General features: G+C 37.6%; 1 protein-coding gene across 1 annotated transcript; it reads left to right on the top strand.

The window, feature by feature from the left end:
- Positions 7,473-12,101, top strand: LOC109824185 (probable serine/threonine-protein kinase At1g01540). The gene is made up of 7 exons (XM_020390722.1): positions 7,473-8,138; positions 9,771-9,875; positions 10,006-10,128; positions 10,233-10,403; positions 10,491-10,620; positions 11,453-11,662; positions 11,774-12,101. The coding sequence occupies exons 1-7, from the start codon at positions 7,600-7,602 to the stop codon at positions 11,903-11,905; spliced, it is 1,410 nt and encodes a 469-aa protein (XP_020246311.1). The 5' UTR covers positions 7,473-7,599; the 3' UTR covers positions 11,906-12,101.

Below are 17,162 nucleotides of genomic sequence, written 5' to 3'. Positions count from 1 at the left end.
TGGCACCATCGGGCGTATGCGACTGCATCATTGACCATAGTTGGCCAATAATAGCTCATTCTTTTAAGGCGATCTCATAATTTGGGGCCGGGTTGGTGTGCACCACAAGTTATGTCATGTGCTTCATTTAGGGCTGCTTCCTTGAGAGCCTCTTCTGCTTCTTTGGTGGAAAGGCATCAGAGTAATAAGTCTTCATATTTATAGCGGTAGAGCATCCAGATTGTTACATTATAGTAAAACCTTGGTGCTCTTCGTCGGACTAAGTCCCTTTCTTTTATGTCTTCCAGCAATATATTGTGTAAGACTTAATCAATAATGGGGAAATGCCAGTCTCAAGGCTCGAGTTCGATTCTGGTTGCGTGCACCTCTTTGATATCCAAGGCACATTCTGGTATGAAAAGCTGATGAGTCTTAATAGTAACCAGTTGTTCAGTCTCAGGAGGTTGTGCGAAAGAGACTACTAGTGCCGCCAGTGCATCTGCGTAGGCATTTTGAAGGCGCGGGATGTACTCGATGAAGAAGTCTTCAAACAATTCTGCCATCTTGCTAACCGCTTTATGGTATGGGATCAGGTCTTAGTTCCTGACTTCGTACTCTCCTCGAACTTGGTTAATTATCAGCTAAGAATCACCAAAAGCTTCAAGATATTCCACCCCCAGCTCTTTGGCGAAACTGAGTTCGATGAGAAGTGTGTTATATTTAGCCACATTGTTGGAACATGCCCCAATCAATGAATAGGCTCGAGGTATCACATGTTTCTCTAGGGAAACTAGGACAACTCCAACTCCTGAAGAAATATTTGAATGTCCAGAAGTGTTTGCCAGATGATTTATGATGTCGACGTTTTCGATGTTATGATGCCGGTGTCAATCAAGGCTTGTATTCTGTCTTTAAGAACAAAACAAGCCTTAAGGGAGTGATGGACTCTTTTGTGATATGCACAGTACTTCTGGTCTGAAGTCTTTTTAGCTTCATCCTGATCCGTGATTGGTGGCAGTTTGATTTTGTTATTGTTGAGGAGGTACTTAAAGATGACTGGAATTTTATCATCTTTGAAGGAGTACTCTCTCTGGAACATCGGATCAGGAGCCTTTTGTTGCCTCTGTAGTTGTTGTTGTGATGTTTGATGGGCATCAACAGCAGTCAAAGGTGCATTTCCCCTACTACGAGGAGTAAAGTTAAGCTTAGAAGAATTAGCCGTCGGTTGGCCCCTCTCAGCCTTCTTTCTTTTGAGGAAACGTTCGGTCTGTTCTCCGTGCATCTTCAACTCCTTCCAAGTTTTAGATAGCACAAACCCATGGCTTCAAAAACATCCAATGAGAGATTATTATGGCATGTTTGTAGCATGAACTCCTTCGTCACTGGATCACTGCAATTCATGGCTTTGTTTCGAAAACGTTTGACGAAGTTGTCAACTGATTCTCTATCTTTTTGCTTCTCATCCAAAAGGGTTCTGATTGACACTTCAGTGTCATCATCGAAGAAGTTACTGAGGAACAGATTTTTTATGTCGTCCCAGCTATTGATGCTCCTTGGCTTGAGACGTTGATACCAATCGAAGGTGGCCCCGCGAAGGGTGCCTACGAATGACCAAGTCATCAAGGGTTCATTTCCAGAGACCATACCCAAATAAGACTTGAAGTAGATCAAATGCTGAGTTGGCGAGCCTCTGCCATCAAACAGCGTGAAGTTGATCAGATTAAACTTCACCGGGTATGAAATTAACTCCCATTCCTTTGGGTACGGACACTGAATGCCGGTCTTCTTCACTTCTTAAGTAGACATCAAGGTATTGACCTTACTCTCAAGCTCTTTCATTATCTTTTTGTCCTCACCCTAACTTTTCTTTGGGTTATGTTAGGAAGGATCTGTTGAACCACCCCTAACATTATTGAGGGGTGCATCAATAGCAATGACTCCATCCACTTCTGGATCACTGTCATCTATATCGTTTTGAGCACAACAGCTAGACTCAGCCCGCTGACTAGATTCAGGTTGTTGATGTGGCTGAGTCTGCAACTCCCTTATTTATTGCATGGCCAACTCCATCTTCATATTCATCTCAGCTCCAATCTATTCTCATTGTCTAGCTAGAGCCTCTTGAAGCATTTGAGTCATTTGATCAGGAGTGATTGTGAACACTTCTCTAGCTTACCCCATGCTGGACATTGTGTCGTCAGAGGCAATTACTGAGACACTGTCTGAAAGTTCATCCTCTGAAGATGTTCCTTCATGCATTCTCCTATAGTCCCTGTGTCTGGTAGCTCTTAGTTGGAGCCGAGACATTCATTGAGATATTCTTAGGTTGACTCTTCCTCCTAAGGTAAAGTCAGGATCTGAGTCGGTCGAATGTCTCTTAGACTTTCCTTTTCCTTTGCCGGCCATGTTGATGGTGACCTCAGGGAACTCATTGTCTTGGACGGTGGATCTTCTCCTTCAGAAGCGTCTTTGTTTAGGTTTTAACACTTCAGTTAACGATGTGGGAAGTCTCTGGAACACCGAGACTCTTTGAGAGATGGCTTTGGAGCAGCTACATTCTGACAGTACTGCTTTAATAAGCCTCTCACATGAACAACGAGAGATTATTTCTCGAATGGTCCTCTTTAGACTCTTGCTCACACACCCAGTCTGATAGTACAACTCATCGATATGGTGACCGGAGCACCCCATCATTTGTTGGTATGATTCCCTAAGTATAACGTTGTTTTTTGATGAACACGTCTTCTTTTGGGGATGTAGAACCTTGTTAACATTCTCAAGATCATTTATTGTTGCCTTTGAACGATCCAAGGTCACGTTAGGAGTTACACGTTAAGAACCACCCCCTTGAGAGTGTGGAGTTTTAACAGCCTCCTATGTTCTAACACGGACCCCCAGGCGAGAGGTGATAGGAATTCTCCCAGAAAGGGAGGCCTCCTTGCCCCTCTTGTGCAAGGCGCACGAATAAGTACATTGAGGTGCCTCGGTTTGTTTAGAGGTGGCGGGACACCTTTGAGCAGCAGTTGGCTTGATGGGAGTGCAAGTATGACCCCCAGTCCGCGGAGCTTCTTGGGTTTTGGCCACCAGACCTAAGCGCTCTTTCGCCGGTGCTTTTCCTCGATCTTCGTGCAGAGGACCAAGACAATCAGTCATAGTAATTTTGAACTTTGAGAGGTCAGGACTGGCCCAAGGCTTCACCGGCGACGTGGTAGAAGTGGTCGCAGAGGATGGACCTGGAACAGATGCCGAAGGTGGCAAAAAGGTGGTCGCGGGAGACCTCCTTTGGGTGAGACAGTGGGAACTATCTCGGCCAAAGCTCCTTTGGGCGAGACAGGTTCCCCGTCTCGGCCAAAGGAGGCGTTTTCTGTTGTGTTCTGATTTCAAGTATGTGCAAGTTCAGCCTTTGAAACCCAATCTTTGTGGATCTTTGGTGGTTCTTTAGCCACCTCTTTCTTCTTCATTTCTTGTGCCTTTCGCACAAGATCATGAGCGTGTGCGGTACGTGCGTATTGCTTTTGGATGTGCTCCTTCTTTGTCGGACGAGTTCTTTTAACTAGAACCTATTCCTCCGTCGATGTTTTGGAGGAAGTGATAATAACTTGCCACTGAGGTAGCTAGATTACTCAACGCTTCCTTGACTCCAAGTCCACATAGTAGCGAACTCCATCAACCTGTTCCAAGTCCTTTGCAAACTAACGGGCCTAGCATTGGCTTTACCTCTGATGAGCCCTCTTCATCAGAATTAACAAACTTTGGTTGAACAACTCCTTAACTGGAGAGGAGTTGTTTTGAGTAGAGTTTCTGGCCTTGTTGGTTGCCAGTGGAATGTTGCGAGGGGAAGCCTCAACAACTATTGGGCGAGAGTCATCACTCATGGCCTTCATCGGAGTTGAAGACCGAAAAACCTTCTTCGAAGATGAAATCTTCCTGTACTTGCGGGGAGAGGAAGACCTTGATGAAGATGAGGAGAGATACCCCTCGAACTTAGCTTGGTCAAACTTGTATTCGACCGTTGAGTCGACCGAAATCTTGATCGGCTGCGACACGATAGTCTCGACGCCGAGACTGTTGACTCCCACTGTGGTCGCTAGCGTGTTTGCATCGGGAACAATTTTTGTTGTAGTTTCCATTAAAATGTTTTAACAGAAACAAGTGAATGAGGTTTACACGTGTAAATTCCCTCTCTTTACAATGAAACAAAATTTGTGTTTCCTAGAAACACATGCAGAAACTCCTATGTAGTAGCCTCGGCTTGCGTGGGATCTTTACCTATGCCGGGGATGCGTAATCCGTGGACCACCGAATCAACATTCCAAGTCGGAAACGAAGAAGGTTGAGAGTTGATGTTTCGACGTGGAAACAAGAAATGAAATAAATATCTTAGCAAGGTAAGATAGATACTCTTCTCAAGATCAAATCCAAGTTTAAACTTGAGGAAACACTGATGAACTCTTGAAGATGCTTGAAAGCGGATGAGGGACTCTCTCTTACTCTCAAAGTTTGCCAAATGCCAAGTTCTTTCTGTTATCTGCTCTCCGTCAGTGCCTCCGTACCTCGTGCACAAGTGTGCCAAGGGGTATTTATAGCCATTGGAAGCTGTAACCGTCGAAAAGAAGTTGAAACAACTGACGATAACTACCTCCTTTGGGTAGATAGTGTTTACTGTCTCAGCTAAAGGAGGCAGTTCCAGCCAGTTTGTAACCGTTATCCCACTACTTAAATTGCATTAAATATCACAATTTTCATGGGTGGTGGGCGTATTTCACGGCTATAACCGTCCATTAATATTAATGAACGTTTTCCAGCGGTTATGGAGCCACGTGGACTCGCAAAAAGTCACAAAATCATCAGGAAACACAAGAGGCTATCTCGCAGTTGGCGAGACAGCTCTCACTGTCTCGCGTATCCGAGGCAGTGAACACTGTCTCGGATACACGAGACAATGAATGTTGTCTAACCAACTGTGAGACAGCTCCAAGTCTTTCTGTCGTGTTGTTTTGTATTTTTCTTTGCTTCCTTTTTGCTTTGGCTACTCTTCTTTGACTTAGATGGTGGCGTTCTTTGTCTTCTCTCAGTCTTGAATTGTGTTTGGGATCTATAGGCAAATTTTGATGCCTACAGAGTTCCATGAAGTTTTTCAGTATTTTTATATACTTATGTGGATGTTTTTATTATATAAAAATATACTAGAGTTAGCATTAATATTTAATTTATAATTGTTTATGAAGTCAGTCAATGATTAGGAACAAACCTCATATTCTTTTGTGTATCGTTTTATTTTACTTTTAATCAATCATTTTTCCTTATTGGTTTTAAATATTCACCTAACACTATTTTAATATTTTCACTTTTACAACACTATACTTTTTCAAGTAATTAAAGCTTGGTTTTATGTCGGTTAAAATAATATAAAAATTCAAATTAGCTTCAAATTATATTTGTTTTCTTTCAATTCAAATATCAACAAGAAAATTTAAATTAGGTGTAGCATATTTAAACAAACATAAAAAAATAATCGCGATATACAAGTTTAGAGATAAAAGTAAGCGCAAACTATTAACGTGGAGTTGAGAAACAAATTTTAGTTAGAAAATAAGCTTAAAATACTTAATCATGCTATTTTAACGATGTGCATTGTACGTATATAAAAATCTAGTTTCATAAATGATGTGAGTAGTTTTTCTATATTGGTTGACAAACATGATGTTTTTTGTCAGTGAGAATCTGCTTTATTATCTACATAAATCCAAGCAAACAACGCACCAAGTAAATGCTAGAATAGTAATAATAATTTGCCCTTGAACATCCAATATAAATTATGTAATAATATTGTAATGTTAATAAATTTAATTGTTGCACATAATTTGGTTATTATTTATATAATTGTTATATATATCCTTAGAAGTTATTTTGTTAGATCATGCACTGTGATGGTCACTTGCTTGGAGATATGATCTAACTTAGAAATTTCTTAAATTTGTGCTTAACCTATAACTAGTAAATGATAACTTTGTTATAATAGGTTATTATGCATGACACCGATATATGAGATATGGTGGTGAGTCTCAACCATCGAGAATAGAGATTCTCCGGGTGTATGTCATAAGCACGCATTATGATGTGTGTAGCACTAGACCGTATTTGAATTCTCTAAGATGAGTCACCTAAGAGATAGAGAGTTCAAATTGTTACATGGTCCTTTTGACTTGATGATATTGTCATTTTCGATTTGATAATTTAGTATGCTTTGATGTGATGGTTAAGCTTGTTTAGCAAGCGCTACACAACCTGAAACATTGGGTTGCTAAATTTCATTTAGGAAAATAATGGATATCTAGATAGGATTCAGTATGCTCATTATGATGAGTTAATTTATTATTATGCATTCCCATGAAGCTATTAAATTCCTGCCGGCAGGTGTTTTTGAAAATATTTTTAAAAATTTATTTTCTTATAAAAAAATAAAATATTTTGATGTTTTAAAATAATTTTTATTTATGTTCATGGGAATTGCAAATTTAGGTATGAGCAAATAGGTGAGTTGTCCTGCTTAAAAGAGTTGCCTAAAATAAATGATACTGGAAGGGAGTGAATGTAAGATATTATTTATTAATAATTAATCTCATATTATGGAAGAGCTTTTATGAACAATTGGTCGGATAGGGATTTGATTGTTAAATTAAAATGATTAATTTGATTAATAATTGGTTCTCGATATGAGACCCAATTGGTCTCACTAATGTCATTAGAAGAGCTATACATGCAATGCAATTCTATTTCTATCCTTAATTGTTATGGATAAAATTTTTGAATAAATCTATTTCTATCCTTAATTGTTATGGATAAAGTTTTTGAACAAATCTATTCTATCCTTAATTGTTATGGATAGAATTCTAGATAATTATGAATTGTTTAAAGTTAAAATATCTAAGACTAGTGTAATCCTATAAATAGGGTTCATATGTAGCCTTATGGGAGGTTAAGAGAAGAGATTGAAAATCTTATGAAGATAATATGAAGAAATAGATTTTTGAGAACCTATCTCTCAGTATTGCTCCTATACGGTGACGGGTGGATTTCAATTGAAGGTTTTTTCTCTTGAGGAAACTATTTCGGATTGATCTCGGGACATGTTATTGTAGAAATTCGGAAAGCGTTTCAGATATTCTTCTAATATTTAATTAATTTTGATTAATAGTTATGATATGCTTTTTTCGCTGCGTTGTATGTCATGATTCCAACAGTAAAAAATCACAAGACTAAGATGAAGCATAAATCGCTAATAATTAATTCGTTCTTACGCGTATTGCGCGTGCCTGAGAATTAATACAGAAATAAACCGGGAGAAAATAGAATCAAATAAACTCACCCTGTGAATTTCTCTTTGTCTGGTCGTGATCCGGTAAAGACAGCTACAGCGCAGATGTGGGTCCCTGTCATAAGTTGGCCCGTAGCTCTCTCCACTCGAAAAAAAAAGAAGCACAAGCTTTTGCCAACGTCGCGAAAACCAGCTGTCACTCTCTCACCCCTCATTTATTCCTTCGTCGACCCCCTCTCTGTAAAAAGAAAAAAGAAAAAAGGGCACCAACCTTCACTCTCTGGATCTCCAAAATCTCAGCAATGTCCATCTGGAGCAGCTCCTTCATCAACACTGAGCTCTCCAAGCGCACCTCCATCTTCGGCCTCCGCCTCTACGTCGTCATCGGCATCGTCACCGGCGCCTTCATCGTCCTTCTCCTATTCCTCCTGTCCCTCTGCCTCACTGCCCGCCGGAAATCCAAACCTAGCCCTAACCCTAATCCTAAAGCAGTCAAACATCGACATCAGAAGCAAAATCATCAACCGCCGGTTTTCCAAACCCTAACCCCTCCTCTCTCCAAAGAGATCCTCGAGATCGATCCGAGTCAGAAGCAGATTGAATTGGAGAACGTTGTTCAGATCGACGTCGAGAGGGGGGAGAATAGAGTGGAGAGGAGTGGGGGCCCACCGCAGGTTTCGCATTTGGGGTGGGGCCACTGGTACACGTTAAGGGAGCTGGAGGAGGCGACAGGGGGATTAGCGGAGGAGAATGTGATCGGAGAGGGTGGGTATGGGATTGTTTATAGAGGGGTGTTGGCTGATAGGACTATGGTTGCTATCAAGAATTTGCTCAATAACAGGTAAACTTCTTGGCTTTTTGAGATTTTTTTTTTGTTGTTGTGGGCTTGTAGTGAATTAGGGGTGCCCAGTTGGGGATTTTTATTGTTTGGGGTTAAAAATTGGATCTTTTTATTAGATATGTTGATTTAGTGGATGATCGTTGGAATTAGTTTTACATATGGTGTGAAGGTTGAGTTCTGATGTGTAATCTTTATTTGGAGTAAAGCGAAAACTTATGAAAGCGTATGTTTGTATTTTTAGCTATGTATTTTGTGTATTTAGCGAGCAATTCGAATTTGGTGTTGAGGTTTGTGAAGGAATTGGAAGTCTGATAAGCAGAAGACTGCTTAGTTGTAGACAAAATGGGTTGGTGCCTGATTTTTGACAAAAGTCAAAAGTTTGACAGACTTTTGTCTTGGAAAATTAGTTTGTTGGTGATAAAGATTGGATATTTGGACTAGATGAGTGGCTTATAGAGAATTAGAGGATGCACATTTGAGTGAGTTTTAGATTTGGAGTAAAGGTCACGTTTTAAAGTACAATTATGATTTGGAAAATTGAGGGAAAAGCTATGCTAAAAGCATATATTTTATGTTTCACTATTGTATTCCAGTATTCCTGGGTTTAGTAAACAGTTCAAATTTGGTGTTGACTTTTGTGAAGAAATTGTAACTCTGACAAGCAGAACACGGAAACGCTGGACAAGATATAAGGAGCTAGAGAAATTGCACAGTTCAGTTGATCCTTGATTTGTGATAATTTTGAATTCAGCAGTGTAATCTTGAATCTTGGTTCATTGGGACTGCGTATAATGACTTGTTGGAATGTACGATGATCATCTGCACGAAGAGTTTACATGGCTGTAATTCATTAAATTAGTCTATACTTGGTTTTAATTTAGAATATTAGAGGTGAATTGGTCTGAAAATGGGCACACTATATATTTTGGGATATAGAGTTGCGACCAATTTTGGATTTGCAGAGATATTGGATTGTTCAGATAAACTTGTGGATATTCTTCATTGCAAGTACAGTTGGATAATAAATAGGATTTTCTGATATTTCTGGTTCCTGATTAGTAATTATGTGGATGGATGAACGTCCAGTTATGGATTTAATTTATGCACAGTTCAAATAATACTAAATTTGTTGTAAAAACTAGATTTTTCTCAAACAGTTTGTTTCTGAATTTATGTCCCCTTTATCTTACTCTTTGTTTGTTGGTTTTCATAATCTATTTTTCATTGTCCTTTTGTGGAATCATTATCACACTTATAGCTTTCTATTAAAATTTACCTAGAAAAATTTCCATGGTTGCCATGTCAAATGTGTTTGAAATTACAAAATTGCCTGATCTTCACTTTCTTTCCCCTTATTCTTGAGAAGAAAATTGATAGAAGAAGTACCAAGTTTTCCGTCCTAGATTCATGTTAGGTCTTATAATTGGGATTTTGTCAGGTGGTCTTCCTAATACATTTTATGCAAGTATACGGTACAAAGTGCTGATAAACCTGCAGTATGTTAGGCTTTAGCTAATTATCCTTGATCTTTATAGTTTCGATGTCTATTAGTTACTCTTGTTTAGCATTCAGATAATTCGTCCAGTCTGGCTTGAGTAGCATCGATAATATCTTCTAATATGTTTGGATCAGGGGCCAAGCAGAAAAGGAGTTCAAGGTAGAAGTGGAAGCGATTGGGAGAGTCCGACATAAGCATCTGGTCAGATTGCTTGGCTACTGCGTTGAGGGTGAATATAGGTAAGATCTACTGCTTGCCGACAAATACTGTATCCTTTGGATGGATTGACTAGTTAATAAATTCTAAATCGTTTTTACAACCTTTATAAGAAACTTTATTAATTCTTGTGTTTGTGATTCCTATTGTTAGGATGCTTGTTTATGAATATGTTGACAATGGTAATCTAGAACAGTGGCTCCATGGGGATGTTGGGGATGTCAGTCCACTAACATGGGAAATTAGGATGAACATTATTCTTGGAACGGCAAAAGGGTATGGCATCTTAACTCTAATTTCTCATTTTTACGTTAGAAATAAGCTATATATATGTTTTTCCCTCAAGATTTTGAACCTGAAACTTGCAAACACGTCTGCAGCTTAGCATATCTTCATGAGGGGCTTGAACCAAAGGTTGTGCATCGAGATGTTAAAGCAAGCAATATATTACTTGATCGGCAGTGGTATCCCAAGATTTCTGACTTTGGGCTTGCCAAACACTTGGGTTCTGAGAGGACATATGTGACAACTCGTGTTATGGGGACATTTGGGTTAGTCTGTCAACTTTATGGTAGTATTGTTTATATGCTTCTTTTGTGGAAGTCATAGATTAATGTGGGCGTCTTACTTTGTTGCAGCTATGTAGCACCTGAGTATGCTAGCACTGGTATGTTAAATGAAAGAAGTGATGTCTACAGTTTTGGTATACTCATCATGGAGATAATATCAGGGAGAACTCCAGTGGATTACAGACGGCCGCCTGCAGAGGTTGCTCTTTCGCAACTTGGTTTACTCCATTTTTTGCTTGCATACATAAAAGAACATGCTTTCACAGCGATAGTGCCTATCTGGTTATAATTCAGTAAATCTGGTGCATGTTGCAAAGCTGAGAGGCTCCTTAATATTTTTGCTAATAGTTTCTTAATGAATATCATAATTGTAAATAATACTAAATTAGAAAATTCTTCATGATAGGTTTTGATTTGAACAAGAACTTAAGAATAGTATAAAAACTAATGAAGCATATCTTCATAAATTGTTGACCTTCCTTGTGCTTGTAATTCCAGCCAATTGCACTATTTCCTGAACAAGGAAATATTGAAAATGATAGAACTTTTGAGCCTTATGTCCAAAGGATGCTATAAGCTAAAGAGCAAAAACGGAAAGGGGATTCTGTTGAGTTAAAACCTGCAGCTAAAAAGACAGAGTTTAGCTTCCCCCAAATTTTGCACCATGTCACTGTAGCATGATTACTTTCCTAGCAATTTTTCTAGAGATCAGATGCAGCATTCTTTGAACCCTGGAGGTTCAAAGTAAAGGAGGCAAATAATCCCATCTTTGGACCCTGGAGGTTGTTCAAAGTAAAGGATGCAAATAGTCCCATCTGAATTTATTTATGTATCCACATTCCGACAAACATGGGTATCCTAGGATCGGTTCAAAGTAAAGGACGCATATAGTCATTTTCATGTTATATTTTGTAACATTTAAGATCAAAAGAGGATATAATTTTTTTTGTAATATTTTTTTATTCATGTATCATCGACTATAATTGAAGGTCAAACCTCGTGCTTATTAAAACTTTCAATTGATTTTGCAGGTACACTTGGTAGAATGGCTAAAAACCATGGTCGGAGAAAGGAAAGCTGAGGAAGTAGTAGATCCTAAAATGCCCATTAAGCCTTCCTCCAAGGTTCTTAAGCGAGCTCTTCTTGTTGCCCTTCGATGTGTGGATCCTGATTCTCATAAGCGACCTAAAATGGGAAATGTTATCCACATGCTTGAAATGGATGACTTGCTATTCCGTGATGTATGCCAAATTATTTCTTACAACCTACAAAATGATTTAAGGGGCCACTTTCTGTTTCAAACACTTTTTATAGCTTCTCTGCTTAAACCTGTGTTGTTTTGTCTCTTTCAGGATCATAAAGTGGGTCAGCAAGCGTCAAGTTCTCACCGAAGTTACTTGAATAACAAGCATTTGTTGGCTAGATACGAAAATAGTGAAGATGGAGGCTTCCACAGAAGTGACACTTCGTCAAATCGGAGATAAATCATCCAAATAACATCTGATTGTTGGAGTTTGTAAGCATTTTTAGATATTTACTCCATCTCGACCTTTATTTTTATTTAAATTTTAGATAGTGTTATCCTTTCAATGTATTCTTACCTTTCCCAAATCAATTTTTATTTGTATATTCATTATTTATTTCAAACAATATTGACGATCAAATTACATGTACATTGGTCATATTCCTTATGTGATTATTTATGGAATCTTCCTCTCGTAATCTCCTCACCTTTTAGTCTTCTATGTTTATATTTAAATCTCTTTATTTGTTTTCTTTGTTATCCTGCTGTCAGTTTGAAGTGATTCCTTCTTTCAGACTCAAAATACGTTCAGAAACAGTTGACTTTGCTCATTCTGCATCTTTTTTTTTTGTGCCTCAATTTTTTAGGGAAGAAATTTTCAAAATAGATCCAATCCACACTTTTAATTCAAAATTTGATCCAGTCCTATCTTAATTATAGAAATCGACTCAGTTTTTGATCACATCAGCATCATGGCCAGAAACTGGGTCGTTTAAAAATATCAAATTCCTAATTAGTCGGGGTTGGCAACTCCGACTAATTAGGACCACATTTTGCCACCGTCAAAAGCTCTGCGTGATTAGCAGAGCTAAAAAAGTCGGGGTTTAGAAACCCGACTATTTTGATCAGGGTTCCCAACCCCGATCATTTGGCCGATACGCACCACCAAATGGTCGGGGTTCCTAACCTCGACCATTTGGCCGATTCTTGCGACGTGTGCACGAAATGGTTGGGGTTCCCAACCCCGACCATTTGGCAGATAGATGCCATGCGGTTCACGAAATGACCATTTGGCAGACACCCTTCCAGCCCACAGACTTACTGGAAAATCTCCTATCCTGCTAACATATATCAATCATTGACTAAAATTGTCAAGTTTAACACACTCTCTTGGTACACCTACATCAATCCACAATCAATTTCAATTACAAATAAACACATATCTTTATATCTATATTACATCTATAACCAATTTCAAATAAAAATATAATATGTAATTCACTTACTAAAAATCCAATTATCATAATCACAACGTCCAACTAGCATTTCTAACATAAACATCATAAAACAAGCAATATCGAAATTTAGCAAATATTTAGAACTCCCTTTCCTCTCCCTCTTCCTCTTCTTCCTCTCCTCCTTCCTCATTCACCTTCAACATGAGCTTGGATGATCTCATCGTACGGTTGTGTATGAACTTGTGAGCGCATGATATCCTTGTCGACTTGAACCTACTGTGAACATCCGGCTTTATCATGTGCACGACTTGAGCCCGCCATCGTGTGTCCTCGGACCCGTCGACGCTCGTACCCTATGAGTCGTTCTTGACGTCCACCACGATTTGCATGGCATGTCTTTCTAAGAGCGGACCGAATCTTTCCTATGATGCGACCAAATGCATTCCTCGCCCCTAGCTTGGCAGTCGATCTCAATGCATTATGTGCAATGAAAGCAACCTCATCGAGTTCTTGTACCTATAAGAAAAAAGAACGGAAGAGGATTATTAGCAATTGGATGATAATAAAAATAATAATCACAAAATAATTGTATATTTTGCCTAACTACTTTCCAACTCTCTCTCAATTAGACCTCTCGATATGTACTCTTAGGTGCTTTGTTCTCCCGAAATATCCATCGGCGAGTAATCCCCCAATACCAACGTAAGTACACATCTAGTTATGGTGCGTCAGCTCTCTGCATCACTACATTATCCTCCCTCAACTCCCAATTCTCAGTGTAAGCTTGACGAATTATCTCCCAATTTTGATGATATGTGCTCATTTTTAGGGATTTCGCTCTATTCTTTCTACAGGATCTATAATATGTTATTTTAATCCAAATTGTTAGAGCACATGATTGGACACGTGCATTTTGACAATATCAAAACATATAATCGGTACTCTGACACGCCATATATCTTCACCATATCTACAAATATCTGGTAATGAAGTTAAAACCAGTTCATAGGGTATCCACTTGACCTATAAAGAAAATTACGAAAATTTACATATCAATAACATATGATATATTGATTGAATATAGTTAGATATTATGATTTTACACTTGTTCATCCTCCATTTGACCAAGCTCGTTCTTGTAATGACCCTTTGAGGAGATTTGCCAATATCTGGAAACATTCCATCTATTTGATATACAAATGTTTAGTATAAATTGAAATAAATGTATAAATTACATGTAATCATATCTATTAAAAACTAATATACCTGCATTCTAATGGAATCTGACCATTTAGAACGCGGGTCTCCCTCAAATCTGATGTTCCCAAATGTCATTGCTCCCATAACCATATTTGCAACAAAGTGAGGCAACCTTTGAATTTTTTATTTTGTACGAATGCCACTTTTGTCATCTCTTTATAGAGATAAGCTAACACTGCACTCCTCCAAGATAATTCTCCACACTCCTCAAGATCCTCAAGAAGTGGCAACCATCTAACATACACTGAATCCTTAGTTGAATTCGGAAATAGAATGGTACCGATCATATGAAGTATATACGCAGGGGCATAGCTTTTGACGATCTCATCAGTTGCATCGATCGGTACATCCATGTAATTATTTCGTAACCACTCGAGTTTGATCTTATCACCCTTCATATTAGGAGCTTGACCAAGTAATCGTTCACACGCTCCTCTCCAGTTGAAGTCATCGGTACCCGTAACAACATCTCCATCCACTTTGAAGCCAAATAAAACCACTACATCCTGCAGAGTAATAGTTGACTCTCCTTGATGCATGTGGAATGTATTTGTTTCAGGATACCATCGTTCAATCAATGCCGTCAAGAGAGACCAATCGAGTCTTACCCATTTTATTTGTGAACATTCAAAAAAATCTACTTAGCTGAACATTATATTGGACCTGTGGATCAGTCAAATCCCAACTCGAATGTGCATGAGTATGATCAACAATAGTAATACTTGGGGCCTATACATATATTAAACAATTTAAATGATCACGTAACAGTAATACCATTGAAAAATTAAAAAAAAATTACCTCTCCTGAGTCTATCTTCGCTGATCGGTGTTGATCTTGGCCATATAGGACCTCATATGTTATTTATCCCCCCTGAATACTATAAATATCTGCACACATAAAGCTAAAATGTGTCAGTGTTATGACATATGATAAAGAAAAATAGAAGTAAATTACAGAATTTAAGAGTAAGCATTGACTTACAAATGAAGTAGAATAAAATTACAAATTAAATAAATTGTACTCATTAATTGTTATCTATTTGGATTGGTAGGACAATAAGATCTATTATGGCCCGGTTGCCTGCAATATCCATACTTATTTTTCTTTAGAGCTCCTTCCCATCCTTCATCCATCGTGGTTTTTATGCGTGCTGATCGCAAACGTCCGGCTTGTATCTTATATCCATGCTTTACTATATGATATCTCAATGAATCTCGTATCTTGCACTATCAATTATATTACTGGGAGTAAGTTCAAGCTTCTTCTTTAATTTTGGCATAATCAACCGCGCTATGTAAGAGGCAGATGCACCACTATAATCTTGCTCTAATATTAGATTGCTACATGTGTGAACACCGTAGTATTCTATGATCTTAAAATGCCTATTATGTTTCTTTCTGGGAAATGCATATAACTTCCAAGGACACACATAATCATCTTCATTTCCCTTGGCCTGACCTTTTCTTTCAGTATTCATAAAACAAGTTGCATCATAACTTGTGTGATTGCTTTTAACTCGCTTGAATTTGACATTCTTTTTGATGGAGTAATCACGAATAGCATCAACCAATTTGTCCTTAGTCTCGAATAAATCTCCAACTTTCAAAGTGAAGTCCTCATCTCTTCTACCAGTTGAACTTTGGCCGATGCCAATATCTTGTACCTGTGGAAGAAAGAATACACTCATTATCTTCAAACTCGTCGGGAGGTGGCTCTTCGTGCTCAATATATTCATTATTAACATAAGCCTCATCAGGCCATTCTAGATTTTCTTCAACATCTTCAATCATAATTTGCATGCTACAATTGGTGCACTGCCTTATTCTTCACCTTCAGAATCGTTGCGTCTTTCATCTTCTTCAATCACTGCCCTCTTAACGGTCTCATAGTTTTATAGGAGGCTTCATTGTTCATAACATTTGACGTTCCCCCAAATAAAGGTGCACTTAGATATTGAAATTGAGTCCGTTCTATTTCACTTGAATAAGAAAGAAAATCGTCAGGCTCAACTCCCAAATATAACATGCGTGAGAATTCTCTTGGAGGTTTGAACATTTGGCACGAACTACATGGAAACTTTTTAATCAACAATTCTACCACTGGTTGTGACTTGCTCAAATTAAACATAATACTCATATGATGATCATTTGAGATCTCAACTGCGAATATTTTATCAAAAGTTATAAGCCAATTGCATATTATTTTTAAGTCGGTACTCTTGTGGATCAATTTTAGTATCTCAGTGTAATTCCTTAACCAAGTCATTGTAACTATATGATTCCGATATCATTAACGGCGTCGTTACCCTACGATGTACATTTGTAAGGACCATGAATTTTGATACTAGTTGAAATAATTTTTTTAGTATTTTAAAATATTTAATTATGATTTTTAAAAGAGTATTTATATTGTTCTCGAATTTCTACAATTTTCTATGATTTAAAGTCAAGGTTTTATATCTATTTAAATGATTTAAATATTTATAAATTTATTTAGTGTAGTGAAAATTTCTGGAATTATCCGTTATGTTACTGATACTATTACGTATTATTTTAAATAATACGTCGTATTATTGTTACTATTACGTATTAATTCTTGTATTATGTTGAATTATTAATTACATATTATTTGTGTAAATTATTGTATTATTTTAATTATTGCGTATCAACTGTCGTATTAGCATAACTGGTACGTTTTATCGTGTAAAAAATTATCACATAATTATTTGATTTTATATATAAGTAAATATATTTTTATTATTAATTATTCTCGTTTAATTGTACAATATGTGTATATTTTGACTATTTCATATCAACTGTTGTATTAGCACAACATGTATGTTTTTATTTGTAGATAATTATTCTGTAATTAGCTTAATTTTTTAAGTACCCGTAATTATTTTTTTAATTAATTTTTGTTAAATATCTAAACCCTAACCCTATATATTTATATTTTCTTTTTCTTTTTTTTCGTTTTTCCTTCTTCCTGTTCACGCCGCC

Source organism: Asparagus officinalis, chromosome 1 (genome assembly GCF_001876935.1).
Source record: "Asparagus officinalis chromosome 1, Aspof.V1, whole genome shotgun sequence".
In the NCBI taxonomy this organism is placed as follows: domain Eukaryota; kingdom Viridiplantae; phylum Streptophyta; class Magnoliopsida; order Asparagales; family Asparagaceae; genus Asparagus; species Asparagus officinalis.
This window is presented reverse-complemented; position numbering and strand designations above follow the sequence as displayed.

What these genes read in the sequence shown, in the direction of transcription:
- LOC109824185 (XM_020390722.1), top strand. Translation starts at nt 7,600, where the DNA reads ATGTCCATCTGGAGCAGCTCCTTCATCAACACTGAGCTCTCCAAGCGC. An exon ending in ATTCTTGGAACGGCAAAAGG is followed by an intron (nt 10,129 to 10,232) that starts GTATGGCATCTT and finishes ACACGTCTGCAG; the next exon opens with CTTAGCATATCTTCATGAGG. An exon ending in ACAGACGGCCGCCTGCAGAG is followed by an intron (nt 10,621 to 11,452) that starts GTTGCTCTTTCG and finishes TTGATTTTGCAG; the next exon opens with GTACACTTGGTAGAATGGCT.